The sequence below is a fragment of the Felis catus genome, chromosome A2, assembly GCF_018350175.1.
Source record: "Felis catus isolate Fca126 chromosome A2, F.catus_Fca126_mat1.0, whole genome shotgun sequence".
Classification (NCBI taxonomy): Eukaryota; Metazoa; Chordata; class Mammalia; order Carnivora; family Felidae; genus Felis; species Felis catus.
Genome location: NC_058369.1, coordinates 2,876,739 through 2,903,170, shown reverse-complemented (window position 1 = coordinate 2,903,170; position 26,432 = coordinate 2,876,739). Strand labels below are relative to the sequence as shown.

General features: G+C 61.8%; 2 protein-coding genes across 12 annotated transcripts in view; both read left to right on the top strand.

Annotated features, from left to right (window-relative positions):
• The window catches only part of ZFR2 (zinc finger RNA binding protein 2), a 41,379-nt gene extending 35,052 nt beyond the window's left edge, over positions 1-6,327 (top strand). For 2 of the 7 annotated variants that reach the window (XM_045043726.1, XM_023243780.2), the window contains exons 14-19: positions 21-159; positions 1,896-1,993; positions 2,321-2,416; positions 3,668-3,779; positions 4,345-4,442; positions 5,180-6,327. In XM_045043726.1, coding sequence (XP_044899661.1) covers positions 21-159; positions 1,896-1,993; positions 2,321-2,416; positions 3,668-3,779; positions 4,345-4,442; positions 5,180-5,362 — 726 coding nt within the window. In that variant the 3' untranslated portion in view covers positions 5,363-6,327. The other 5 variants (XM_023243787.2, XM_023243792.2, XR_006589195.1 and 2 more) reach the window with 5 other exon arrangements.
• A 138-nt stretch (positions 6,328-6,465) lies between these two features.
• On the top strand, positions 6,466-24,308 carry MATK (megakaryocyte-associated tyrosine kinase). Of its 5 annotated transcripts, XM_045043739.1 has the most exons (15): positions 6,466-8,490; positions 16,980-17,083; positions 18,109-18,219; positions 18,964-19,023; positions 19,336-19,449; positions 19,558-19,673; positions 19,766-19,985; positions 20,432-20,525; positions 21,826-21,891; positions 22,616-22,715; positions 22,803-22,887; positions 22,976-23,049; positions 23,206-23,401; positions 23,695-23,781; positions 23,875-24,308. In XM_045043739.1, exons 3-15 carry the CDS (start codon positions 18,214-18,216, stop codon positions 24,112-24,114), a joined length of 1,458 nt encoding a protein of 485 aa, XP_044899674.1. In that variant the 5' UTR covers positions 6,466-8,490; positions 16,980-17,083; positions 18,109-18,213; the 3' UTR covers positions 24,115-24,308. The 5 variants fall into 5 exon arrangements, with proteins under 5 accessions (XP_044899674.1, XP_023099594.1, XP_023099584.1 ...); XM_023243826.2 differs by lacking the exon at positions 18,109-18,219; XM_023243816.2 differs by lacking the exons at positions 6,466-8,490; positions 16,980-17,083 and adding an exon at positions 17,481-17,634 and having other exon boundaries at positions 22,803-22,878.
• Positions 24,309-26,432: the final 2,124 nt, after the last annotated feature.

Genomic DNA, 26,432 nt, shown 5'->3' with positions numbered 1-26,432 from the left:
GTCACACTTGCACCCCACAGATGGTGACAGAAGACGAGTATGAGGTCTCCTCTGACCCCGAAGCCAACATCATCGTCTCCTCCCGCGAGGAGCCCAGGATGAGGGTCGCTGTGTCTGTCACCTCGCCCCTGATGCGGGAGGACCCTTCCGCGGACCAAGGTGTGGCCAGGCCCTTCCGTCCAGCCCCACTCCCCACGCTCCCTGGTGACTGGGGGCCGCATCTGCCTCTGCTCTGGGTGGGGAGGGGGTCACAGCCACCAGCCTTCTGGCATTTCTCTCAGCCCTGGATGCTGCTGGCAGGTAAGAACTGGGCCTTGGGGCAGCAGAGGAAGCAAGGTGGCGACAGTCACGTGAGCTCCAGAGCACCGTCCTCCTCTTCCCTTTGCCTCCGGGCCTGCACGGACGCCTGCTCCCCGCCCCAGGGAGGTCAGCTGTGCTGGGTCCCCGGGAGGTCAGCTGATTCTGTGTAGCAGGGGCCGCAGGCAACCCCGTGGGTCCTGAGGCCTCTCGTGTGAGACCTGGGGGCTCCAGGGCTTGAGGCCGGTGGGCTGAGTGGGTGGGAAGGGCACTGGGCCAGGCCAGGGGCCGGCAGGGGCCTCAAGCCACTGCTGCGGTGAAGGCCAGCTGCCAGGAACACACCGTGGATCTCACGGAGCCCCGGAACCTCGTGGAGCAGCCCCCGGAACTGTTCTCCAAACTCCAGTCATTCCTGAACCCCCTTCACGATTGTTTTGTCACAGCGGAGGGCCACGAACTTCTAGCGTTCTTCTTTAAACACTTTTTTTAATGTTTATTTACCTTTGAGAGAGAGAGAGAGACAGAGCATGAGCAGAAGAGGGGCAGAGAGACAGACACACACAGAATCCAAAGCAGGCTCCAGGCTCTGAGCTGTCAGCACGGAGCCCGACGCGGGGCTCGAACCCATGAACCGCGAGATCATGACCTGAGCTGAAGTCGGACCCTTAACCGACTGAGCCACCCGGGCGCCCCTAACGTGCTTCTTTAAATCAGTTCATTTTTATCGCTTAAATTTTGGGGGAGCAGAACCCTGAACCATTGGCGGGAACCATCACCAGTCATCACGGTCACGTAAGAAATAACCACAGCGGGATGAGACATCGTGAAATCCTAGCTGCAGGCCCCGCTAGGGTTTGCTCAAACACATGAACAAGGGCAGTCTGGGAGCGTCAGGCAGTGTGAGCGATCCGAGGCTCCTAGACGGGTGGGCAGGAGGGCGCCCCTCTGTGTCCCCCACAAGAGTGTCGGGCCCCAGGCTGGCTGTCACCAGAGGGCGACACCGGAGGCGAAATGCCCTCCTCCCAGACCCACCCCGGACGGTTCCATCTCAGCCTGAAGCAGTGGCTGGGCTGTGACCCACCCGTGGGGACACCGATGCGTGAGTGAAGCTGTGTCCCATCGCCTGACCTCTGTGACCCGGGGCCTCCCGGAGCGAGGGGCGGAGAGCGTGAAGCAGTGGAAAGACCGCAGGAAAAGGCCCCTGAGTTTCTCCCAGATGCGGGGCCTTTGCCCTCGAGGACGGCACCTGTTCCCGTCCAGCCTGCTCTCTCCCTTGCTGTGATGCACATGGAAGCGTCTGGAAATCTGCTTAGTTCATAGTTTTCCATCTGAACTGTGATTTGCTAACCGAGGGCGTCAGCACTGAAGGTGCTCGGTAACCAGCATTGCACTCTGTCCTCGTGGGACCTCTCCTGCAGACGGAGAGCATTTCCACAGAAATGACTTCTCTGGTCCTTGCGTGGCCTGGAGGAGAGATGGTCTGGAGCCCAGTGCCTTCCAGATAACAGGATGATGCCCAGGAGGGGCCGGGCCACGTGGCCCAGGGAGGCGAGGGGGGTGGTGAGGGGTGCTGTGCCCACATGGCCCTTTCCTTCTAGAAGGAAGGCAGGTGCCTCAGCCTGACCCAGAAGACATCCTGAGCCCAGAGAAGTGCCTTCAGTCCCTGGCCGCCCTCCGCCACGCCAAGTGGTTTCAGGTCAGGGGGCCGGAGGGGGCCTCTCTGTGTCCCGGCGCTCGAGAGCGGGCTCTGAATGCAGCTGTGGGAGACAGCCGTCTGCGCGGCTACCCACGTCTCCTTGTCAAGCACTGACCCGACAAGACCCTTGTCAGAAACATAAAGGGAGTGACCCGGACTGCTCTGGGGGATGGCGGGTACCGGAGGCTCCGCATTGGGCCGGATCAGTGGGTCTATGCCGCACCCAGAGTCCCTCCCGGCCAGGCTCACTCCCCAAGGGTCAGCCCTCGTCCCCGAGGCCACGAGCGCGTGGCTTCCTGAGCTAATGGTGTACTTCTTCCCCCCCAGGCTCGAGCCAGTGGCCTACAGCCGTGCGTGATTGTCATCAGGGTCCTTCGTGACCTCTGCCAGCACGTGCCCACCTGGGGGGCCCTGCCGGCCTGGGTAAGCAGCACCCCGTGGCTGGCCCTGCCCTGGGGAGCCCCCCAAGGGCCTCCAACAGCCCTGACAGGCCTCATTTTCTCTGAGACAGACGTTCCCCTTCCCAGCGTTGGGCTTTCCGAAAAGGGGCCCAACTGAGCAGCCAGGAAGGGTGGGTGGGGAGGGGGTGGCCTAGGGGTCCGTCGGGGCCAGGAGGAGGCCTGCTGCGGAGCACCGCCTCATGAGACTGCCGTTACCTTGAACCGGCAACCTCACAGGCAGAACCAGAGAGCACGTGAGGCAAGGGTGCCCAGGACTGGCCTCGGGGCCGCCTGGTGCGTGCCCTCCCTCTTCCGAAGGGGAGACCCCCATGGCTCTGGCAGCCCCTGGCAGTCGGTCCTGGGGCCCGTCGGGGGAGAGGAGAGAAGACAGAGGCAAGGGCACCCGTGCCCCCAAACCCCAGGTTGCCGTGCTGTGTCCGTGCACCTGTCGGCACGTCTGAGTCTGTCCATCTCATTTACTTTGGGGGACGTTTGCTTTCCATGTGCACTTCTGCTCCCGGCATCTCTCCCCCCCCCAGAGCCGTGCTCTCGCACAAGTGGACGCTTCCCACCCTGGCCTTGCCATCCTTGGCCTCGCTCACCCGCGAGGACCGTCTCCCAGACCAAGGGCTCTCTCTGCCCAGTGTCCAGAGGAGGCAGGCGCTGCTCTCGGCACCACTCCTTTTGGGACACGTGGGTCCATTTGGGCGCCGAGAGGGCCCCGCATTCCCCAGGAGCCCGTTTCCCTGTAAATCTAGAAGCACCCCCCCCAAGAGAATACACTTGTCCTGATCCCGCCCCCAAGACCCCCCCCCACTGCTCCCCACAGGGAGGGGGGCTCCCTGGGGAGGGGAGCATGCCAGAGCAGGCCAACGGGTCATCTGACCCTTACTAAATGCACGAGGGTCACAGAGAGCAGTTCTTCAACCCTCTTGACCCTGGTTTGCAGTGTTACTGTGCACAGGGTTTGCCGATGGAGAATCGGGAGGCGGAGAAGGCGCAGAAACCTGCCGGCAGCCGCGCCCTGGGGAGGCAGAGACGAGGCCCCAGGGACCACCCTCCTCCTCAGAAGTCAAGGATGGGTGGGGGTGAGGGACAGTGCTGCTAGGGGCCTCCGTCCCAGGGTCTGCTGGAGACCCCGTGCATCGCAGCTGTCGCCTGGGGGAGAGTCCGGCTGGCCCAAGTGCTCTCCTCTGAGGCACGGCGTCGTCTTTTCTGTCCCCGCGGGGCCCAGGCCATGGAGCTGCTGGTGGAGAAGGCCCTGAGCAGCACGAAGGGGCCCCTGAGTCCCGGGGACGGCCTGAGGCGTGTCCTGGAGTGCGTAGCCTCGGGGATGCTCCTGGCAGGTCAGTCCCGCAGGCCGGGGAGCCCAGAACAGTAGAGCAGGTGTGGGAGGCACAGAACGAGCCACTTGCAAACCCTGGGAGCAGTGTCCCAGGCAGACAAGGGAAGGGAGCCAGACAGACACTGCATGCCACAGAAGCAGCACAGGGACGAGGGTCCAGGGTCCCGGCAAGGGAGGGGCCCGCCCTGGGGCAGTGCAGCCCTGGAGAGCCCTGGAGAGCCCTGGGAATGTTGGGAAAGGAACCAAGCAGGGTCGCAGATAACGGGCGTCAAAGGGAGACAGTGCGCTGAGCCATCGAGGTGTTAGATGCAGAAACGGGGCTTTCTCGTCATTTTAGGGCATAGGATGGTGGCAGGTGAAGCGACAGGAGAGGCCGTGCAGGGGGCATGTGCTGCCGGCCCGTCCTGTCCCAGGGCTGTCCCAGGGCTCTCCCAGGCGCACACAGGGGTGTGGCTGGTGCACGCTTGGGGGCAGTGGGTGGGCCCTGTGTGGGACCCGCCCAACCGCAGTGGTGGTCTCTTCCCTGGGTACTTTGTCCTTTGCGGCCCCCACCCCTCCTCGACAAGATGGGCCTGGGATCCAGGATCCCTGCGAGAGAGACCAGAGGGACGCCCTCGGGCCCATGACCTGCCAGCAGCGTGAGGACCTCACGGCCAGTGCGCAGGTAGGACAGCCGGCCCGTGTGGTGCGTGTGGCTCCCAAGTCCAGGCCAGCTCGGACAGGACGGGCGTGGCACCCGGGTCCCCGCCCAGGTTGCGGCTACGCATAGACCCGGAAACGATGTGGGGTTCCCCCTCCCCCTCTCCTTCCCTTTGTAGAAACAGGTGGCCTGTGGGAGGGTGGCCTGTGGGTGACGGGGGCAGGGCCAGCCTGGCTCGGGGCCGAAGCTGCCATCACCATGAGGCAGGTGCACACCTGGGGCTTTGCTGGCTGGGACTTTCCTGGGTGTTCCGTGGCCCCACGTCTCAGGGTGTGACGACACCCAGCCATGGCCTCCAGCTTGGCCCGCACGGCCCCCCGCTGTGGCTTCCCTTTTGTTAGCAAGTTTATTTGTAAGAAAGCCTCCCCGTGGCACAAAACCCACACGGACCCTGGCGCTTACGAACTGCCCTTAACGGGAAGAGTCAAGTTGCTCACGGTCACGGCCGAGTGGCGATGCAGGACTTGGAGTCCCAGTAGAGAGCCCAGAAAGGGGCTGATGCTCCAAGGGCTTCCTGGGAACGTCCTGCCATCGGCTGGCCCCAGCGCAGTGCGCTTCCCCAAGCCCGAGCGTGCCCCGAGCTCTGTGGTTGCTGGAAGGGTGTCGTCGAGGACACCCGGTGAGCTCGTGTCCGCGCTGGGCCGTGGGTGCAGGGCCCGCGGCGAGCAGTGGGAGGGTCCTGACTGGCCATCTGCCCCCAGCACGCCCTGCGCTTGTTGGCGTTCCGGCAGATCCACAAGATCCTGGGCATGGACCCTCTGCCGCCCCCCAAAAGCAGGCCGGGGGCGCGCTTCCGGAAGAGGCTGCGGGAGGCAGGAACCGAGGCCCAGAAGGGTGAGGTCCCCAGGAAGCAGGGCCGGCAGGGTGGAGAGGGGCCCGCGTGAGCAGCGTCCCCCGCTGGGTACGCCTGGACGCGTCCTCACCACAGCCGCTTCATCCCGACGCTGGACGGCCGTGTTCTCCTTTCCAGAGTGATCTGTGGGTTTCTTTAAAAACACTTTGCTTAAATCCTCCTGGAAATCACCTTATCCCGGGGTGAGGGCCCCCTGGGCAGCAGCCGGCACCCGAAGGCCCGCCCCGCGGAGGGCTGGCAGGTGCAGCACAGCGAAACCCTGCCGGCTTTGGGCTCACCCTGTGGCCCACCAAGTGTGTGGCCTTCCGGAGCGCTCCCTGCGGATGCCCCAGCCCTGCGTGGACTTGAAACCACATCACAGGGACAGGCCAGGGAGAGCCGGCAGGTGGGGCCAAGCCTGAGGACGCACCCAGGCCAGGATCCCCCGTCCCTGGGCCCAGCCTGCCCCAAACACATCCGCCCCCCCTCCAGACCCCAACCTGGAGACGCCCCACCCCAGAGGTCTGCAGGGCCGGAGCTGGCATCTTTCCGGCCAGCGTCCACCCTCAGGGAGGTGGGAGGGCCCAGTGGCTGTGAGGATGCAGGCTGGGTGCACCCCTGGCCCCCCAGAAACGTCTGTGACCCACAGTCTGCCCTGACCCCGTACCACCGAGTGCCTTCTACTTAGAGCGGGAGCTGCTCGGTCATTCCTCACGCACCCCCCCCCCCGCCCCCACCCGGGTGCAGCAGGTCTGGGTCCGGGCCTGGGCCAGGAGCCCGGGTGGACGAGGGGCAGCCCTGCCCAGTCCTCCCTCTGTGCTCGAGCCTCCCTGCCCAGTCGCCCCACGGCACTGAAGGGGGAAAGTCCGTCCTTGGGCCGAGGCCATCTGTGGTCAGTTGAATCCTTAAATTCCGCTTCTGTATTTAGGGGGCAGTCTGAGTGTGGCTTTGTGTCTGATGTCTCCGTAGAGCCACCTGAAAGTTTGCGAGGGTGGGGAATAAATAAGTCATGTCTCATGGTGTGGACTGTGCGGTCCTTGCTTGGGGTCCGGAGCCCCCGCTGCGCCCTCCCGCCGCTCCCTCAGGGCTCCGAGCGGGGGTGCCCGGCTGGCCGGCATTTCTCTCTGACACTCAGGCCGTAGTGTGAGCAGCGTGCTGCCCGGAGGCTGTGCCCCCGTGTGTTCGTCCCCCGGGCCATTCCCACCCCAGGGTGCCCTGGGGACCCTCCCCGAGGAGCAGTCATTTTGCACAGGCCCCATGACCACTCAGGGAGCCTGTCTTGGCCTGGTCCTAGAAATGATCATCAACGGGAAGGCTGGGGGCCCAGAGGGCTTCCTAGAGAAGGAGGTGGCCAAGCTGAGTTGGTGGGGGGCTCTCTGCCTGTAGGTCCCCTACCAGGAGTTCCCCAGAGTTTTCCCAAACCCTCGTTGCAAACCTCAGGGGGCATAGGGAGGTTCAGACGGGGAGACTGGGTCACCGCTGAGCTGCTGACAGCTTCAAGCCCCCAGGGCATCCCCAGGCAACGGTCAGGCTCCGGGGAGGGGAGCAGGGGTAGCGTGGGCCTCCGGTGGGAGTGCGTGTGTCAGAGCACGGGCTGGGCGCACACAGACCCCCTTCTTAGCCCCCTGAGGCAGGCGAAGCCCTGCTTAGTTCTCAAGGGCACGTTATCAACTGGAAACAGGAAGCAGCCGGCCGGTGCCTAAGCACCACCACCCCCCGCGGGAGGGCAGGCCCCTCTCCTCTGCCTCTGGGGCCCTGGGCCCCCTTCCTTGTTGGCAGCCCAACAATCCCTAGGAGTCAGAGCCAGCCCCTCAGCTGGTCCTGGCCGCGGCCACGGATGGGGCACAAGGGATGGGTCTGAGGGAGGGTCCCGACATCCTCTGCCTCCTCCTCCGGCCGTGGCTCTGCCCTTCGCCCAGCTCTCCAGGCTCACCACCACCACCACTACCGGGGAGTCCTCCTGGGTTCCTGTGTGCTCGAGCCCAAGCCATCACCGTCGGCACTGTCTCTGCTGCTTCAGTCCTCCAGCAGTGGGAGCTCGTGGTAAAATTCAGGCGACTCCAAATCCCAGTGAGGCCCCCCAAAAGCCCATCTGCCACCCTCTCCTTCCATAACGCCCCTTCAGAGCCACCAGTCTCTTGCTGTCCTCAGACCAGCCAAACCTGTTCTTACCCCAGGGCCTTTGCACATGCTACTTCCACTACCTAGTAAGCTCTTCTCTGACCTGTATGGCCGGCAACTCCTCCCTTCCCTCGGTTCTCCTCCCAGATGTCCCCTCCTCCAAGAAGACTCCCTGACCACCTCTCCCTGTCACATAACTATATTCGTTTTCTTTATACCACACGTCACTGATTAAAATCACCTGCCACCCGCCTTCCCCCAGCGACATGAATTCTCTGTGGGCAGGAAGCGTACCCACTCCACCCACCGTGGGTGTCCCCCGGGGCCAGAACAGACCAAGTGCATGGTGGCAGCTCAGTAAATGTGTCACATGCTTGAAACTGTGCTCCGGCACCCCAAGGGGAGTCTCCCTGTGACAGGAACGTGCCTCCTGGAAGTGAAGACACAGTCCGCGTCCACCTCATCCCAGGAGACCGTTGTCACAGTTTGGCCGAGAGGCTTCCGCTAAGGCAGGGGCAAGAGGACAGAAGGAAGGTGGCTTCGCCTCTGCAGCGGAGACTTGACAGATGCGGTCGTCACAGCTTCGCGGGGAGCCCCGTGTCCTGCCGCCGTGACCTGCACGCAAGTGCTCACGGACCGGCTTCCTCCCTCAGGTCCTGGCAGGGGGGCAGCTTGGGGACATCTCATCACCCACACTGTTCGCTGGCCCACCCCCGGCTCCTGGGGAACGGGGACAGTATCCTCAGCACCAGGTGGCCTAAAGCCAATCCTGCTGACAGGGAGTTAAATCTCTCCCCCTAGCAACTCCCGAAAAAAATCAAGCAGTTGGTTAGCGAAGCACCGGGTCCAGATGGACGAAGCGTCTGGGCGACTGAGCTTGCCGCCGGCCCGCAGAGCGTCTCTTCCGGTCTCTCCCCTGCAGCCCTCTTCCCACCGGCAGGGGACCCCGGAGCCAGCCCCGTGGCAGGCGGGGAGGCTGGAGAGCAGGCCCCGGAGCGCCATCCCTGGACCTCAGGCTGCAGGATGCTGGCGGGCGAGCCCGGTTGCTAGGAGACCGCGGTGAGTGTGGGAGGGATGACGCGGGCAGTGTGGGCAGGGCTGGAGCCGCACCTGGCAGGCGGTCCGGGGAGGACAAACATGGAAGCCGGCTCCATCCAGAGCCGCCGGCAACACTGACACCCGTGAGAACCCGCCGCGTCTCTGGTCCGAAATAAGTCGCGCCCCAGGGGTGCAGGGAGCATCTCCGAGGCTCGGCCGGTGTCGACAGCGTTTGGGGGGGAAATGCCAGCTCCACCTCTCCCAGGAGCCCCGTGTTTCTTCTACGGTGGAGCAGGCAGCCTGGGTTGGTGGGGTCGTGCCCCGTTCGTGTCTGTTCAAGTTCTGCACATAAAAAAAATAAAAAGAGTTGGGATACGGGTACTTGCACCCCCCACATTCCCAGCAGCAGCATCCACAGCGACCCAGTGGTGGACACGACCCGAGTGCCCATCAGCAGGTGAATGGACAAGCCCACTGTGGCCCACCTGCCCAGACACTGGAATATTACCCAGCTTTAAAAAGGAAGGGCGTCCTGCCACCTGCCACCACGTGGACGGACCCGGAGGTCACTGGGTGCCGTGACAGAAGCCAGACACAGAAGGACACGTCCCGCGTGACCCCCTAGAGGAGTCCCGCCCACGGAGACAGAGAGTAGATGGTGGGAGCCAGGGGCGGGGAGTCCGTGCTTCATGGGGACAGAGTCTCAGCCTGGGGAGATGGAAAGTTCTGGACGTAGATGGGGGGGGGGCGGCTGCACGACAGTGTGAGTGTGCCTGACGCCGCTGAGCTGTGCTCTTGGAGACGGTGAGTTTTACGTCTATTTTAACACACCGGGGAACTTCACTGCGTTGGGTTTTCCCATTACAAAAAGCCTGGAAGTTTCAGAAGAGCGAAAGAGTGGAAACGAGGTCGAGTACTATGAACACACGCCGTGTTGCCTTCCCGTCTTGTCTCTCGTGCTCTCTCGGTGGCGGGTCGGCTCTTTATACCATTTTGATGCCTGTGTTTCTCCACGCGACGCCGTCTCAACTTTGATTCCTCGTTGTTCTGCGTGTGCTTAGACTTTTTCTCATTTAATACTTCCACAGGCCTCACAAAATGACTTTTTTAATTGTGGTAACACGCATATAAAATTTGCTGCTTTATATCAAAGTGTACAACTCAGTGGCTTTTGCTATTTTTGCTGAGATGCGCGACCGTCGCCACCATCTAATTCCAGAACATTCCATCAGCTCAAACAGAAGGCTTGCCCCCATTAGCTGTCACCCTCACCCTCCCCAGCCCCCACGATGTTTCGCACACGTGGACTCACACCCCGTGGGGCCTCTCGTGTCCGGTTCCCTCCCTGAGCGTCGTGTGTTCAGGGTCCATCCGCGGGGCGGCGGGGGCGGGCGCCTCGCTCTTGCTGGCGGCCGAGGGACGTGCGCGTGTGGGCCGTGTTCTGTTTATCTGTTCATCTATTGGTGGGTATTTCCCCCCCACTTTTTTGGCTGAGATGTCATTTTTAATAGATGCATTTTAATAGATCCCACAAAATGAACGTGCCCTAATTTGCTTAACCATCCCCTCCTGTTGGACATTTTCAAGTTATTAACCACGATGCGGCAAACATGCTGTCTTGCACAGTTGGGGTTCTGTCCCTCCCTCCGTAGATGTCCCAGAATGGAACTTATCGGTCAGGGGGCGTGGGCATTTGAAGGCATTTGAAATTTCCACGTGCAAGTTTGGAATCCGTCAGAACCTGGCCAGCTTCCCTCTCGTGGTAAACGAAGGAGCCCTGTTCTCCTCTCCCAAGTCGGGACTGTGTCTTCTCATCTCCAAAATACTCATCTTCACGTGGCCATGAGTTTGGCAGTTAGGTTGCATTCTGTGACATCTTTTTTTTTTTTTTTTTTTTTTTTAACATTTATTATTGAGAGACAGAGAGAGGGGCAGAGAGAGGAGGAGACACAGAATCCGAAGCCGGCTCCAGGCTCCGAGCTGTCAGCACGGAGCCCGATGCGGGGCTCGAACTCACAAACCGCGAGATCACAACCTGAGCCGAGGTCAGACGCTTAACCGACTGAGCCCCCCAGGCGCCCCCATTCTGTGACATCTTGTATCGCGCACTGCTATTTCAGTTTCTTTTATCCAACCAGCGTTTATTGAACACCTGGCACGCGCCATGGGCCGTCACTCGTGTGGCTTCCCTATGTCTGCCACTGAGAGGATTGAAATGTATTCGGTATTCAATCAGCAAGCACTCCCCAACTTCCTTGGGAGGAACCAAAGCTGAACCAGGAGCTGTCCCTTGGTGCAGTGAGGGTGACTCCAGGCTCCCGTCTCAGCGTGGCCTTGAACAGACGAGCTGTGGGGTGTCAGGACAGTTCACTTCGCCTCCCCGACCTTCTATAAAATTGAATCAAAACTAGCAGCACCCACCTTGCAGAGCTGGGGGAGAACCCAGTAATAAAGTGGATTTTTTAACACTTGCTGCACGGAAGGTTTCGGCCTCAGGGACACAGGCATGGCGGAGGGCAGGTGTGAAGGTGGAAACCAGCAATCAAGGTGAAAGTCACACAGGAAACCGTGACCTCTTCAGCTTCCAGAATACCAGCCGCCGGGCTGTGAGGAAAGCCCTACGGCGTCACTGGTGTTTGAGGCAGTGACCAATGCCTTGTACTCAACCCACTCCAATGGCAAGGAGCCTCCTGCCAGCTCTACGTCACTTGCCATAGAGCAAATGTTAGCTAGTGAGAGACTAAAACCCAAAAAGAGAAGGAAAAAAGTAATTTGGAGGAAAGAGACAATGAGAACAGAAGAAAGCAGTTGTAGAAAGCCCCTTATGCAGGTTATCCTCAGAGAGCTTGTAGAAGATGCGATGGCCAGGAAGCAGGTTTACATTTGCCTTTTGAAAAAGAACTTTAAGGGGCGCCCGGCCGGCTCAGTCAGTGGGCGTGCGAGTCTTGATCTCAGGGTCGTGAGTTCGAGCCCCATGTTGGGTGTAGAGATTACTTAAAGATGAGAATCTTAAAAAGGAAAAAGAACATTCAAAGAACTAGAAAGAAGTTGGAAACTCAACCTGGTAGTCAAAATATGGAAATGTTGGCAGACTTGGAAGAAAAAGTGGAATGAGAAGACAAAAACAAAAAAAAGGCAAGAAAAGTAGGAGACCAATGTATGATGAAGAAGAAGAGACACCACAGGGGAAGAAATCACCAGTGACATCATTTAAGAAAGTTTGGCAGGAATGGAACACATGACACAGCCCGCCAAAACGTCCAGCTTGACCAGTGAACACAGACGCCCACCAAACCCACACTTTGAAAGTACAGGATGTGGAGGCTAAGAAGATCGTACAGGCTTCAAAAGAGAGGGCAAACAACGTGACAAGCAGGGGATAAGGAAGCAGGACAGCTTCAGGTTGTTCAACTGCCCAAGGCTAGAATCTGGAAGACACCAGGCAAGGAACTCAGCCACCACTCGGGATAGTGTCTTCAGTCAAGCCACCGGCCACACAGGGGTGGAAGGAAAAGCCGTGAGGGTACACACTCCCGAAATGAGGGCACAGACCAAGAAACAGGGAGACCTAGGACCCCCCCAAAAAACAGGAGTCACTTCCCAGGAATCCCTAGGTGCTGAAGAAGGACCAGGGGTACAGCCTGGCCACATCTGGCCCTGAGTGGAGAAGTTAGATCCATTGGAAAGGTTGGAAGAGACGGAGTGTCATAGATACACAAAACAAAGGCAATCACTAACTCCAGGCAAATACCAGAACAAGGCCTAGAAAATAAAAGTGCTCCTTAGCGGATATTGCTCCACTGTGAACAAGTTACACATAATAACATAAAGGTCTACCGCAGGTTCGGCTCCAGAGGTAAATGATTGATCAAGCCAGAGATGATCCCTGCCCTTGCTCATGGAACATACATTTTGTCAAGGGGGCAAAGGCACGTCAGGAGGGCAGTCAACAAGAATGAGTAGACGTGGTAACATGCAGTGATTTGGGCTCAGATGGTGGGTGGCCACTATGGGTGGTCAGTAAGGGTCTCTTGGAGGAACCAGAAATGCTGAGAAGGAGCCAAGCTGGAGAGGAGCTGGGGAAAGTGCATAGGAGGAGGAGAAAACAGCATGCGCAAAGGCCCCAAGGCCAGGCGGTGCCTGGAACATTTGAGGAACAGCAGGCAGAGGCAGAGGAAGTGGTAGCAAGCCAGCCAAGGGAAGTGGAGGGAGCTGAGAGCAAGAGGTGACAGCAGCCAGACACAGCTGGTGACGTGATGGGCCACCGAGAGGAGCTTGGGTTTATCCTCAGCATAGTGGAGCCATGCAAAGATTTTTTTTTTTTAATTTTTTATTTATTGTTGAGACAGAGAGAGACCAAGCGTGAGCCGGGGAGGGGCAGAGAGAGAGGGAGACACAGCATCCGAAGCAGGCTCCGGGCTCAGCACAGAGCCCGACACAGGGCTCGAACCCACAAACCGCGAGATCATGACCTGAGCTGATGTCGGAGACGCTCAACCGACTGAGCCGCCCACGCGCCCCGTGCCACGCAAAGATTTTAAGCCAAGAAGTGCTATGGACCCGGTTTACACGTGTGGAACCTACAAGCAGGCTCAGCTCAAGACAAGATGAGGGATGGGGGCGGGCAAACAGGTTCCCCCATCAAAGGCAGGTCCCGCCTGGCACCCCAAAGCAGTCGCCTTGAGAAGCCCTCCATTCGGTGAGTGGAGAATGGCCCGTCACACCACGTGTCCAGTTGCAGAGTGAGCGATGCATCAGTTTTCCTCGAAAGAGCGGAATGTTCCTCCGCTGAATCCCCCAAGTCCCCTGGCGGGGAGGAGAAAGCTAAATTTGAAGGTGTGCTAATTGGGGCACTCTGATCTGGCCCGGTGCTCCAGCCGAGGATCTTCGGGGGCCCCCCGGCAGCTCAGCTGTTCCCACGTCTGGCTGATGCCGTCCTGCCTCACCTGGCCTCTGGAGAACTCTTTGGGGGTCCGTCATGGGCCCAACACCTTGCCGTGCAACTGGCCTGTGGGCCCTGGAGCCCGACGGCCCGGGGTTGAAAGTGCAGCCCGCAGCTTCCTGTATCCCGGGGTGAGCCCGGGCACCGACTGGGCCTCAGTTGTCTCGTCTGTGAAATGGCTGCAATGAAAGCGCTCAGCTCACAGGTGTCGGTCATTGCTCATTACCTCTCCCCTCCCTTGTACTCGTTGGCTTAAAAAATACGTCCTGAGCCCCTCCTGTGTGCCAGGTTCAGGGGCCACAGCCGTGAATGACACGGTCCAAAACCCCTGGCCTTGGGGAGCTGATGTTCTGGAGAGGCCGCAGCCAGTAGATAACACCACCACCACCACCACCACAACAAAACGAGTACAATATATGGCCAGTTAGACCATGGTGGCTCTACTGATCTACAAGGGGAGAGGACGTGAAGTGTCAGAAGACTGGAATATTCTGTAGGCGCTGGAATGATGGGTACGTCCGGGGAAGTGTCCCAGGCAGAAGGCACGACTAACGCAAAGGCCCTGAAGTGGGGACAGGCCTGGGAGCTTTGAGGAGGCTTCCTTGGCCCCTGCTGTAAAGACTACATGTCCCAGCTTCCCCTGCTACTAAATTTGGCCATGTGGCTAAGTTCCACCCAATGGAATAGAGCAAAGCTGTCACGTGCATCTTCCAAGAAGAGCCCTTGAAGGGAAGAGGTGTACCTTTCCCTGCCAACTTCCCGCTTCCTGTTGGCTGGAATGCACATGGGAGGGCTGGAGCTTCAGCAGCCATGTTAGCTCAAGAGGTGACAGTTCATGTGTGGAGAAAGGCAGAGCAACAAGATGGCAGGAGCCTCGGTTCCTGACACTGCCCAGGAGTACATCCCTCAGAGATTAATTTCTATCTACTTCAAGCCTCCAGCACCCGTGTTCTTCCACCCTGTGTAGCCAGTCCCGATTCAAACTGATGCATTACGTAAGGTGCATGTCCTATGACTCCCCTTGTTCGCCGCCTACATCGATTTTCATCCATATTAGTACAGAATTAAGAAATGTGCCCTGCCTTTGAGAAGTTTACAACCCCACTGAGTGAGTCCGCAGGCCTGACTTACAGCCCCAGCCAGCTGTGCGACATAGACCAGTAGCTTGGCCTCTCTGGAACTCAGGATGGGCCCCCAAACCGCCAGGAGTTTGGGGAACAGGGGCTTCTGCAAATTGCAACAGCCAACAAAGGAGAGAGGTAGGACGCGAAAAAACGGTGAGATTTGAATAAACAAAGAAGGGCCTTCAGGAGGGAAAGCGGGTGGGACCTCAGGGTTCCTCTGTTGCACGTGTCGGGAGACAGCACCACCGGACCCAGCGGATGGATGGGAGATCTATCAGATCTTGGAAGGGTGCACCCAGGAGCTCCCACTTCTAGCCGGGTTTAGGGCAATCTAATCTGACTCGCCGATTCCACGTCCTGGAGTACGTTCATTTCAACGCCCACCTTCCTGCCCTATTTTCAGTATTAGGAATCCTTTTGCTCGCAAGTGGCAGAAACCCCCTGCGGGAGCAGCCGAAAAAAGCAGAGTGGTTTCCAACACTAGTCATAGCGTGAACTCGAGGCACGGCTGGATCCAAGGATTTGAATTCCTCCTTCAGGATTCAGCCTCTGCTTTCTCTGCACTGGCCTCCTTCCCAGGCAGGCTCACGGGGCTCAGTCACCAAGGCCAGGTCCACACCCATCACTCGGTGAGACAAGAAAGCTGGTGCCTCCAGCGAGGGGTCTTTTCGGGGCATAGAAGCAGGGTTTTGCTCTGAGAAGGTGGGTGCATCCTAAAAATGGTGCCAGTCGAGATAGGTGTGAGCTGGAGATGCCAACAGGACAAAGGGGAAGGGCATTCTGGGCAGAAGGAGGTGCCAGACTGCTGGGTGCTTTGTGGGAGCAGGAGGGGAGGCTGGGGAGGTCCGCTGGGAGCTGAACGTGAAGAGCTCCGAACGCCACGCTGAGCGTTTTCGGCAGTGGGGAGCTATGGGAGGATTTAGCGCGGGGGAGGGCTACAGTCACATTTTCATCCTTAGCCATGCAGGGGAAGGTGAATGGTGGTAGGTAGGAAAACCGGAGGCAGCTGGGAAGTCAGGGAGGGGCTTCTGTGTCGCCAGCCTGTACCAGGCGGGGTGGCCTGGCGCGTCAGAGAATTTCTGGAGTCAAGCTCGACAGGACTGAAACGCGGAGGGTGAGGAGCCCGGGACTGGGTAATTCTGAGGCCCCGCTGGCTTCAGACTAGTCGAGGACAAGGGCAAGATCCCCCCCCCCCCCAAGCTCCTGGCAGGAGGAGGAGATACTGGCAATGCCACCCCCGGGGACTGAAAGACCCCTCTAGCCTTTGAGATTCCAAGTGGCCAACTCGTGAATGTCTTTAGGGTTGGGGAGTTGACTCCTCCTATAGCTCTGACCAAAATACGCCCCGGACTCAAAGCCTATCTCCCTAGAGTCAGGTGTAGCTCAGTGCCCCGTATGCTGGCGGGGGGGGGGGGTGGCCTGCACCCCCGGCTAGCCCTTGGAGATTTGGGAACCTGGCACTATCTACTTAAGCCCGTCCCTCTCCAGTCTCAGCACCTTTGGCTCCTCTGATCGCCTCTGGAGTTCGGGACAAGATCCCTGGGGTCCTGGGGAGGATGAAAGCATTACCCAGACAGTATTGTCACAGAGAGAGCAAGCCAGCCCCTTTCACATCTCTTCCCACCTCTCTGACCGCATCAAGCAGCAAGTCTCCCTGGGGAGCTAGGGCCCCGTAGAGTCTTGTACGTGGGCTCACGTCCCTGCTGAGCAAAAGGAAGGCAGGCCTCCATCACGGGGCCTCCGGCTCAGTCTCTGGTCTGCATCTAACGCTGGGCTGCTGGGCTTCCTGTGGCTATTTTGATGTGTTTCTATTTCAGGCAAGTGATGATGGTTTGCCATATATGGTGGCCCCGGGACCCAACTGAATGCTGGCTGCAGGGTCTCCAGCCCCGGGTCCACGGCCGGGCCTGTGCCTGTTGCTGGTTGCAGGGTCCCCTTCTGGAACTTTCCCCCTTGGACCTCTTCTCTCCTGTGTGACACCAAAGGATGGATGGTGCCATTGGTATCGTGTCACATCTCGGTGCTGGGTGAACAGCTGTTGACTCTAGGACCTTAATACATAGAAGTTCCCAGTTGTGGCTCCACAATAGGGAAGTTTTGTGACTCCGTAAGTGGGCGTCCGTTCCCAAAAGCCTTCTGGGGTGACATAAGATTACATACAGGACCCGGGATGCTCCTCCCTGGGCATCCTGGCTCACCGCCCTCCTAGGACCAGCTCTGTCCTTGCCAAGCGGACTCCATCGGAAGCAGAGCCATGGCCGGAGCCCCCGCCCAGACCCCAGTGCCTCCGGCCTCAAATGCTCGTCTGTTTTCTGAGGTTGAAGCCGCCGGACCCGCAGAGAAGGAAGCCCAGGCAGGCTGGCTTGGCCCGGGCCGGGCTTCACCGTCCCCTCCGCCAGGAGGCCTCCGGTCCCACGTGATTTTTTTTTTTTTTTTTTCTGTAGCCCCGGTTTCCCCTTAATATCGATGATGATCGTAACGACACCGATAACCGTTGACATTTTTGAGCACTTTGCGCCAGGCGCCAAGAATCCTCCGGGCAGAGGAGGTGAGTGAGGGCGCTGGAATCGCGGAGTCAGGAGGGTCCAGTACACAGCCTGGGCGCTTTGGCTTGCTTATCTCCCCAAACGGGCAGCTCACTCTCCCCGTCCCCCCGCCCCCCACGCTCCCCCGCCCCGCGCGCGGCACCCGCTCCAAGGCCTCTGTTTCCCAGGGTGGGCGGGGTGCGCGCCCGAGACACCACGCCAGGGCGCGCGACGTGGAGCAGGCGAGCGCCCCGGGCCCTCCGCCCGGGCCGTGCGGGAGGCGCCGGGGGCCGCAGGGGCGGGGCGGGGAGGGGCCGGCGGCGGCGGCGGCGGCGGCGGCGGCGGCGCGCGGAGCAGACCGCAGTGCGGCCGGCGCTAGGACCTGCGGGGGTTTCCCGGGCCGCGGCGCCTCCCGCTCCCCCGCTCCCCCCAGCGCTCCCCCCCCCCAAAATGAGGAAACGGAGCAACTTGTTCCAAGTTGTGCAGCCAGGGCTGCCTTGGGGTGCCCAGCCAGCGCTCGGGGGCCCTCCTGGGTGTGGGCGCGGGGCGCGGCCCGGGGGCGCCCCCTGAGCAGGTGAGCCCGGTGGCGGGGGTAAGGGGAGAGACCTTGGGGCAGTGGCGGTGTGTGTGGGGGGACCCCGAGGGCCCCGGGGGCGTCCTGGGCGTGCGCTGGAGCAGCGGGTGTGAGCGCCAGTGTGCGCGGCCGGCGTGCGCGGCCGGTACGCGGCTGGGGTAGCGGGTGGTTAGAGGCGATCGGGCGCGGGGTGGGGGGTATTTTTCTGGGTGCGAGTGTGCGCGTCTGCAGGCTCCCGGGTGTGTGTATCCGCGCGTCCACGTGGAGGGATGTTCGCGTGTGGCCGAGATGCGTGTGCGCGGCCCTGCCTGTAGCTCGTGTAGCGCCGGGTGCCCTGGCGGCCCCGCGTCTGGCGCCCAGGTGTTCAAGTGCGGGTCCGTGTGTGTGTTGGGGGAGACAGGCACACACATCTCTGGATGTCGGAGAGGCTGTTCGTGTGTGCACATGTGTAGACGTGTGCACACCTGTCTCTAGGTGAACGTGCCTTTGCTTGCACACCCGCGTGCCCGTGGGTCCCTGTGTCCACCTGTGTCCAAGCCCCATGTGTTTCTGTGTGTGCTCGTGTGTACATGGATCAGTATGCGTGTGAGTACACAGGGGGCTGGGGATTTACGGGGGGCAGTACTGGAGAGGCAGAGGTTCATCTCCCAACCGTCCCCACGGCCCACTCAACTGCTGTGGGGTCCGGGGGAGAAAAGCCCTCCCCCCGCAGCAGTAAGAGACCGTGTGTCTGTCCTAGGTTGGCGTTGGGATTGGTGGGGGATCAGAGAGGCTCAGCCCATGGCCAGAGGGGCCCAGGAGGGCTGCATGCCCCCTGCCCTCCCCCCCCCCCCCACTGTCCCGGCCCCACCCTAGGGTCAGGGATAGAGGGGAATGACCTTGAATCATCCTCTGGTTCCTTGCTCTGCCCCTGCCCCTGCCCACTTACCAGAAAAGAGGAAGAACCAAGCTCAGTTAGGCGGCACCGTGTTTCCCACCCACTGAGTGACTGCTGGGGGCTGAGCCAGGCGCTTCCCCCCTCCCCACCATATGGCCCCTTGCTCTGTGCCCACCCTGTGCCTCCGTTTCCCTTTCGGGACCGTGGCGAGGCTACATTCTGTGGTTTCGTCGCTGATGTTTCATGGCTGCAACTCTACAAGGAATTCCTGTGGATAAAGACCACCTCCCCAAAGGGGCTTAGGGAGCCATCACCCGGGACCCCCTGTGGGGAAGCCCTCCCCCCCTGTCGCCTCCATCTGGCCCCGGCTGGAAGTGGTTCGTTAGCAATGGCCCGGGGCCCCAGCCTGGCTCCAGTCTGGGCTCTCCAGCTGGTCTCTGCCCCTCACCCAGGTGAGCCCCCGCTTCCTCCGTGCCTGGCGCCCCACGTTCGTCTCAGCCAGGATGCCAACGGTGAGTACCCCCACCCCGGGCTGCCTGTGTCTCGTCCCGTGCCCTGCTCGGTCCACACCCACGGGACCTCAGCGCCGTGTCGGGGGCTGTCCTCTGACCCTGTCCCCTTCAGCCGGTGCTGCATTTCTGTCACCTCTTCTTCCCGATCTTCTGCCTTCGTAGAAGCAGATGTCTCTATCCTGGCTGCTCCCCCTTTCTTTTGTGTTCTTTCTGCCTCTGCCTGGCTGTCTTTTGCCCGGTTTCCATTTCTTCCTCACCCCTGGCATCTCTCATGCCCTTTTGCCCCGCCCCCCCCCCCCCCCCCCCCCGCAGAGGCGCTGGGCCCCAGGCACCCAATGCATCACCAAGTGTGAGCACACGCGCCCCAAGCCGGGAGAGCTGGCCTTCCACAAGGGCGACGTGGTCACCATCCTGGAGGCCTGTGAGGTGAGTGGTGGCCCGGGGGCCTGGCGGTGCTTGGGGAGGTGTGCCTCTGCAGGACCTCCCCCCCCCCCCCCCCACGCAGACACCGACCCCTGGCTCCCTCCCTGGCAGAGCAAGAGCTGGTACCGTGCCAAGCACCACGCCAGCGGGCAGGAGGGTCTGCTGGCGGCGGGGGCGCTGCGGGAGCGGGAGGCCCTGTCGGCCGACCCCAAGCTCAGCCTCATGCCGTGAGTCGCGGGGCCGCCCGGGGCGGGGGCCGGGGGCCGGGGGCCGGAGGGCCTGGGCGGCCCGGTCCAGCGCGCCCTTCCGCCGGCCGCAGGTGGTTCCACGGGAAGATCTCGGGCCAGGAGGCCGTGCAGCAGCTGCAGCCGCCGGAGGACGGGCTGTTCCTGGTGCGAGAGTCCGCGCGGCATCCGGGCGACTACGTGCTGTGCGTGAGCTTCGGCCGCGACGTCATCCACTACCGGGTGCTGCATCGCGACGGCCACCTGACCATCGACGAAGCCGTCTGCTTCTGCAACCTCATGGACATGGTGGAGGTGCGGCCGCCGCCAGGCCCGGGGCCTCCAGAGCCGCGCGGACACCCCAGGCCCTGCCCCGTGCCGGCAGTGGGGGGTGGGGCCCGACGCCCAAAGCTGCGTGGGGAGGAGGGGCTGGTCTCCGTGGGCCACCAAGCCCAAGGTGGCCTGAGTCCTCTGGATGCACCTCTGGGGGGGGCCCTGGGGTGGCTCCTCTAGACCCCTAGGAACCTCCAAGTTGACACTCGTCCAGAGACCACCGCCCCACCTTCCCCAGGATCCTCCTGTTTCCTAGCCTGCATCCTTTCCGTTTCCATGGAAACCAACCCAACTCCTCTGGAGGAAAGGAAGCCCCCCTTCTCCCCAGCTCCTGCCCACCCGGTTCAGGGCACAGAATGCAGGGCGTCCCCTCACCGTGGGGCCAGGCTCACGGCTGCCTCTGCCCTGTCCCTCCCCCCCCCCCCCAGCATTACAGCAAGGACAAGGGGGCCATCTGCACGAAGCTAGTGAAACCCAAGAGGAAGCAGGGCACCAAGTCGGCAGAGGAGGAGCTGGCCAAAGGTAGGGGCCCCTGCCCTCCCGCACCGGGCCCACGGCCAAGGCCGCTGCGCACGAGCGGATTGCGGGACCCGGCACGATGGGCAGAGCACCCGGGGCAGCCCTCGGGGCGGGCAGGAGGGCCCACAGACGCCCAGCAGCCCCCGTGGGGTGAATCCCCACGCTTGCTGCTGCTTCCACGTCTCTGTCTCCCGCCCTGTCACCTGGGCCAGAAGCCTGGGCCTGAGCCTCAAGCCACCACCCACCCACCGGCCGTCCAGCCCCAGCCCTGGATCCTTCCACCAGAGCCCTACCTCTGTGCCCCCAGAGGTGACTTTCTACCATGAAAATCTACCCATATCTCTCCCTTGCCTTCTAGAACCTTCCCTCATGGCTGAGCTGTCTTCCTGGCCTCATCTACAAGGCCCTTCCTTTTTGTCCCCCGTTTCCCTCCTTGTTTCCTCCCGTGCCTCTGTGCTGTTGTGCATTCTTTTCCCTCCCCAAGTACTCTTCCAGCCCCATTTTCATTGAGAAATGACAGCCTCAATGCTCAAGGCCCGAAGCAAATGCCACCCCCACCTCCACGGCCACCCCCTTTGAACCTGACGGTCGTGTCTCTTTGGAAGCATGTGTCTCCCAGGGAAATCTGGACGTCTTGGGGGTGGCCCTCAGGGGAGGCTGGTGTCACCATGCTTGATCGTGGAGTGGGGCTTTGGGGAGGAAGGGGAGGGGGCCTCTGGAACCTAGTAGAGAGGAAGGGGGAACGTAGGCAGTTTTGAGACAAGGCGTCAGGGAGGCTGGACTGCAGATGACCACTTAGAGTGCTGGAAGATTCTGGAAGAGTCTCCAACCTTTACCAGAAGATTCCAGGAACTTTGACAGCCTCCGTGTTTGTGGTATCTTTTGCTGTGTGTCCCTGGGTAGCCAGAGATGAAAAGACTCTAAAGGGAAGGACCCATGGGGTATTTGGAGGGACACAGTCTCCAGGTGGAAGAGAGGGCAGCCCCAGGGCTGCCCCTGGGGCTCCACGGGGCGTTCCTGGAGAGCGAGGCTGGGGCCTCACCCCACCCGCCCCCAACCCTTTCCTCCTTTCCTCAGGCCGGCCCGAGACGGGCAGGCTCTGTGGCTTTCCAGCACCTGAAAAACAGGACCAGGGGTGGGTGCCTCGCACAAGCCCTCGGGCCGTTGCTAGGCGTAGTGGCCGCCTGAATGTGTGCCCCTGCCGGGGCGCTGTGGGAGACATCACCGGCCTCTCGCCAGGCGGACCCCCCACGGGAGGGGCTGGTGGAACCCATTCCCCTCTGACGAGGTCTCCACCCCACAGCCGGCTGGTTACTGAACCTACAGCATTTGACGCTGGGTGCGCGGATCGGAGAGGGTGAGTTTGGAGGTAAGTGGGGTCCTGGGTCCGGGGCTGAAGGAAGAGGGGCGGGAGACATGAATTAATCCACACCCGTGTTAACACCTTCTTGCCGTGCGCCTGTGTCTCCCTCTGTGGCGGGGGGGGGGGGGGGGGGGGGGGGGCAGTGACATCAGCTGTGAGGACCAGCACTCCGTGATCGGTGATCGCGTGCGATGCCTTCACATCTCTGGGCCCTGTACTGGGAATGCCATTCCTGGAAGCTGTTGTTCTGGAAGGCTCTGGGGCTTAGATCAGGGGTCGGCCTACCTTCTCCGTAAAGGGCCTGGCTTTTCAGGCCAGTCTGTGTCACATCTGTTCAGCTCTGCCTTAGTAGCAGAAAAGTTGCTGCAGACACAGGTAAATGAATGGGCCAATAAAACTTTATTTGTGGACACTGAACTGCGAATTTCTTGTCATTTTCATTTGTTGCAAAGTAGTATTTTTCTTGTGAGTTTTTTCAAACGTGAACAAATGTGCAAACCACTCCGAGCTTTGTGAGCCTTGCAAAGGCAGGAGGCCGGCCTGGATTTGGCCCACGAGCTGAAGTTTGCAGACCCTGCTTAGCTGATTGTCTTTGATCAGCCTGCAGGGGTGAGGGGTTTTCCAGGCCTGGGGACCCACAGCCCTGGCGGTGTGCATGGCTGTCGGTGTGCGTGGGTGTTTCCATCTGCCTGTCCCCGCCCCTGTTCCCCCACCCCCACCCCCGCCACAGCGGTCCTGCAGGGTGAGTACCTGGGACAGAAGGTGGCCGTGAAGAACGTCAAGTGCGATGTGACGGCCCAGGCCTTCCTGGACGAGACGGCGGTCATGACGTGAGTCCCGGGGGGGGGGGGGGGGGGGGCGGGCCCCCTGGGAGGGAGGAGCCCAGGCGCACCCTCACGCCCACCTGCCGCCCCCAGGAAGATCCAGCACAAGAACCTGGTGCGTCTGCTGGGCGTGATCCTGCACCAGGGACTCTACATCGTCATGGAGCACGTGAGCAAGGTGGGGGTGGGGCCCGGCGTGGGATCAGGGTCTGGGGGGGGCACCTGAGCAGCCTCGAGCCGCCCAGGCCCACTTCCCTTCCCCACAGGGCAACCTGGTGAACTTTCTACGGACGCGAGGCCGGGCCCTCGTGAGCACGCCCCAGCTACTGCAGTTTTCCTTGTGAGTGGCTCTCCCCGGGTGGGGCAGGGAGGGGGCTTTCTAAGGTCAAGGGAAAACTGAGGTGCCAAGTGGGAGGAGCCTGGCCTTGGGAATCTGCGCTCCGGTCACCGAGCACCCCCCAGCCCCGCGCCCCCCCGTGCTCTGCCCCCGGCCCAGGCACGTGGCTGAGGGCATGGAGTACCTGGAGAGCAAGAAGCTGGTGCACCGAGACCTTGCCGCCCGCAACATCCTCATTTCGGAGGACCTGGTGGCCAAGGTCAGTGACTTTGGCCTGGCCAAAGCCGAGCGGAAGGGGCTGGACTCAAGCCGGCTGCCGGTCAAATGGACGGCGCCCGAGGCTCTCAAACACGGGGTGAGCCCCCCTCCACCCTGGGACCCTTCCTCGTGTGGCCCTATCTGGGCCTCAGTGTCCCCATTCCTGAAACAGACTTGGGTTCAGTGCCGAGGGCCAGAACAACAAGGACTCCTTTCCCCACTGAGTCTGAGTTCCGCTCAGGATGGGGGGGGGGGGGAGACTCAGAGGGGTCAGTCTATCAGGAGGAGACCAGAGAGGGAAGGTCAGCCCAGGGGGACTTCCTGGAGGAAGCAGGGGCTGTAACAGAAGCCATTAGGGCTCCCTCCTCACCCTGGTCCTGGGCCCCACAGAAGTTCTCCAGCAAGTCGGATGTCTGGAGTTTCGGGGTGCTTCTTTGGGAGGTTTTCTCATACGGCCGGGCTCCATACCCCAAGATGGTGAGTGGGGTCTGGGGGGAGGCGCTGGGTCCCCTGTGAGTCCGGGGACCATGGCCCTGACCCCAGCCGTGCTGGCGTGCCCTCTGCCCACAGTCGCTGAAGGAGGTGTCAGAGGCCGTGGAGAAGGGGTACCGCATGGAGCCCCCCGAGGGCTGCCCGGGCCCCATTCATGCCCTCATGGGCAGCTGCTGGGAGGCTGAGCCTGCCCGCCGGCCGCCCTTCCGGAAACTGGCAGAGAAGCTGGCCCGGGAGCTGCGCAGCGCGGGGGCCTCGGCCCCGGTGGGGGGCCAGGACACGGACAGTTCCTCCTCGCCCCGAGGCCAGGAGCCCTGACCCTGCCCCGTGGGGCCTCGGGCCCCAGAGGACAGAGTGGAGGGTGCGGGGTCGGGGGAACGGGCCAGGCCCGAGAAGGGTCAGGGCCAGCGAGCTGCTCGTGTGGCTCAGGTGGGGGGCTCTGGGCAGCCCGTGGACACCAGGGACCCGGGGAGGCGAGGGATTAGCGCCTCCATAAAGACTGGTTCCAAGGACTGCCGGTGTCTGAGTCTCTCTGCGACCCTTGGCGTCCTTCGCCCCAGGGGTTAACACCAGGGCACCCCCGTCACTCAGCCCAGGGCCATCCACCTACCAGTCGCCTGCCTGCTGAGGCCCCCACAGCCGCCGTTGGGGACACAGATCCCCAGGGGTGGAGCCAGGAGAGCCCCCGGGCATCACGGCCACCCCATGGGCCCACTTGTTACCACCCACGGTCCCCGCTGTGGTGCCCTCACAGCTGCCGTATTCGACCCTTGGGGTCCCCGGCTCAGAGGACCTCGGGAGGCTGCCTGCGGCCACGGAGGCCCACCTTCCACATCGCCTGTGCCTCCTCTGCGCCAGCTTTGCCCCTCAGGGCAGGCACACGGGAGCCCGGGGAGGGTCTGCCACGGCGGTGCAGCCGCCAGCCTGACCCAGTGACTCCAGAGGAGACTGACGGGAAGAGGCAGGGGCGGGGGCTCTGGGCTCGCACCCCAAGTTCCAAGCCTGACACCCCGGCTGTGTGGCCCTGACCCGCCGTGACGAAGTGTCTTGAACTGAGGACAGACGCTCCAGGGATAGGGGACATTAGTGCTAAACCCGGAGCCTCTGGGCAACCCCCCCACCCCCCCCCCGGTCCCAGCAGCCTCCTCTACGATCAGGCGTCTTTTCGGGGTGATGGGTGGGGGCCTGAAGACTCACACCGGTCAAGGCTCCGTGCACACAGCCGGTGCCCAGTTATTACTGGGACTGTCCGTCACCCCTTCTCATCGATGTTTCCAGCCAGCTTCTAGGATGCCCGGAGGGGTCTCCGGCCAGGCTGGGGTGGCCGTCACCCCAGGACCCCTCAAACCGGAGAGGGCAAACCAGACCAAACACACCCTCCCGCTTTGGCTGACCCACCGCTCTTGAGCACGGCCTGAGCCAGGGACTTCCCCAAGGTCACACTGACCTCCTACGGTGCCCCTCCCCGCCCCCCCCCCCAAGGTCCCACCCACCCTCCAGCCTCATTTTCCCCACCAGCACCTGAAGGGGCCCAGGGATTTCTCCTGGGGGAGAAATGAGGGGTGGAGGCTGGTGGGGCTGACAGTGGCCTGACCCCCACCTAATCCAGCCGGAGGGGACGCCCGGCCCCGCCCCTCCCCGCCCCTAATCCCGCTCTCTAAGCTGACACAGCGTCTGCACCTCCTGCCCATCCGCTAAGCCACCAAAGTCCCCTGCGCCTAACTCCCGATCCCTCCTGCAGCCTCTTAACCCACCTGGGGCCAATTAGCTAATTGGGGCCTGAGAACAGAGCAGCTCGTTAGTGATGAGGCAATTAGGGCATTAGGGACCCCCCCCCCCACTCTGTGCTGCAGGCCTCGTGCCCCTGTCCCCAGGCCCGCCCCACACACGGGGCGGCTGAGCCCGGACGGGCCCCCAGGGAGCCTCGGGGAGCACCGGCCACCCCAGGGCCCGGGCTCACCCGCCTCTCGGGCGCTCGGGCCTGGGTCTCCCGCCTCGCCCCCCAGACAACCTCCGTCCCGTCCTCCGTGGCGCTGAATCCACCAGACGTTGTCTTGGCCTCACCGCTGCCCCTCCTCCCCCCCCCCCCCCCGCCCCGTCTCCCCTCCTCTAGGGCGCCGAGCTCCTTGGGTGGGGGTGGACAAACCAGTCTCAGGGTCTTTCCCCTGGAACCTGCTCCAGCTCTTGGACCACTGCCTCTGGGACAACCTTGTCATCTACCTGTCCCCAAAACTGGGCCCTGGGGAGAGCCGCCTCCTCCCTCTTCCCCCAACTCTCTCCCCCAGGGTTGTTCCCCTCCCCCAACTTCCATCCCCACAGCCAGACCAGGCCTCCCATCTTGCCCCCAAGAGATATTCATCCAAAATGCCATCTGACTGCGTCCCTCCCCTGCTCCACAAACTCCCGTGGCTCCCCAGTACCCTCTCCACACACACACTTGGGTCCAGCATTTTAGCCTTGCACTTCATCGCTCTGATTACTTTCCGTGAAAGAGCAGCCCACCCTCTGTCCCCCCTCCCCTCCCCTGCTTGAGTTGTCTCACTAGGCTTAGAACCACCTGACGCTGTATTATGTCTCCTGGTTGGCTGTCTCCCCGACTAGCATGTCAGCTCCGAGGTTTGTGTCTGTTGCGTTCA

Excerpts from the sequence above, each read along its gene's own strand:
- MATK (XM_045043739.1), top strand. Across the intron at positions 19,674-19,765 it reads CCCAAGCTCAGCCTCATGCC|GTGGTTCCACGGGAAGATCT; the intron begins GTGAGTCGCGGG and ends CGCCGGCCGCAG. Across the intron at positions 23,050-23,205 it reads CAGCTACTGCAGTTTTCCTT|GCACGTGGCTGAGGGCATGG; the intron begins GTGAGTGGCTCT and ends CCCCCGGCCCAG.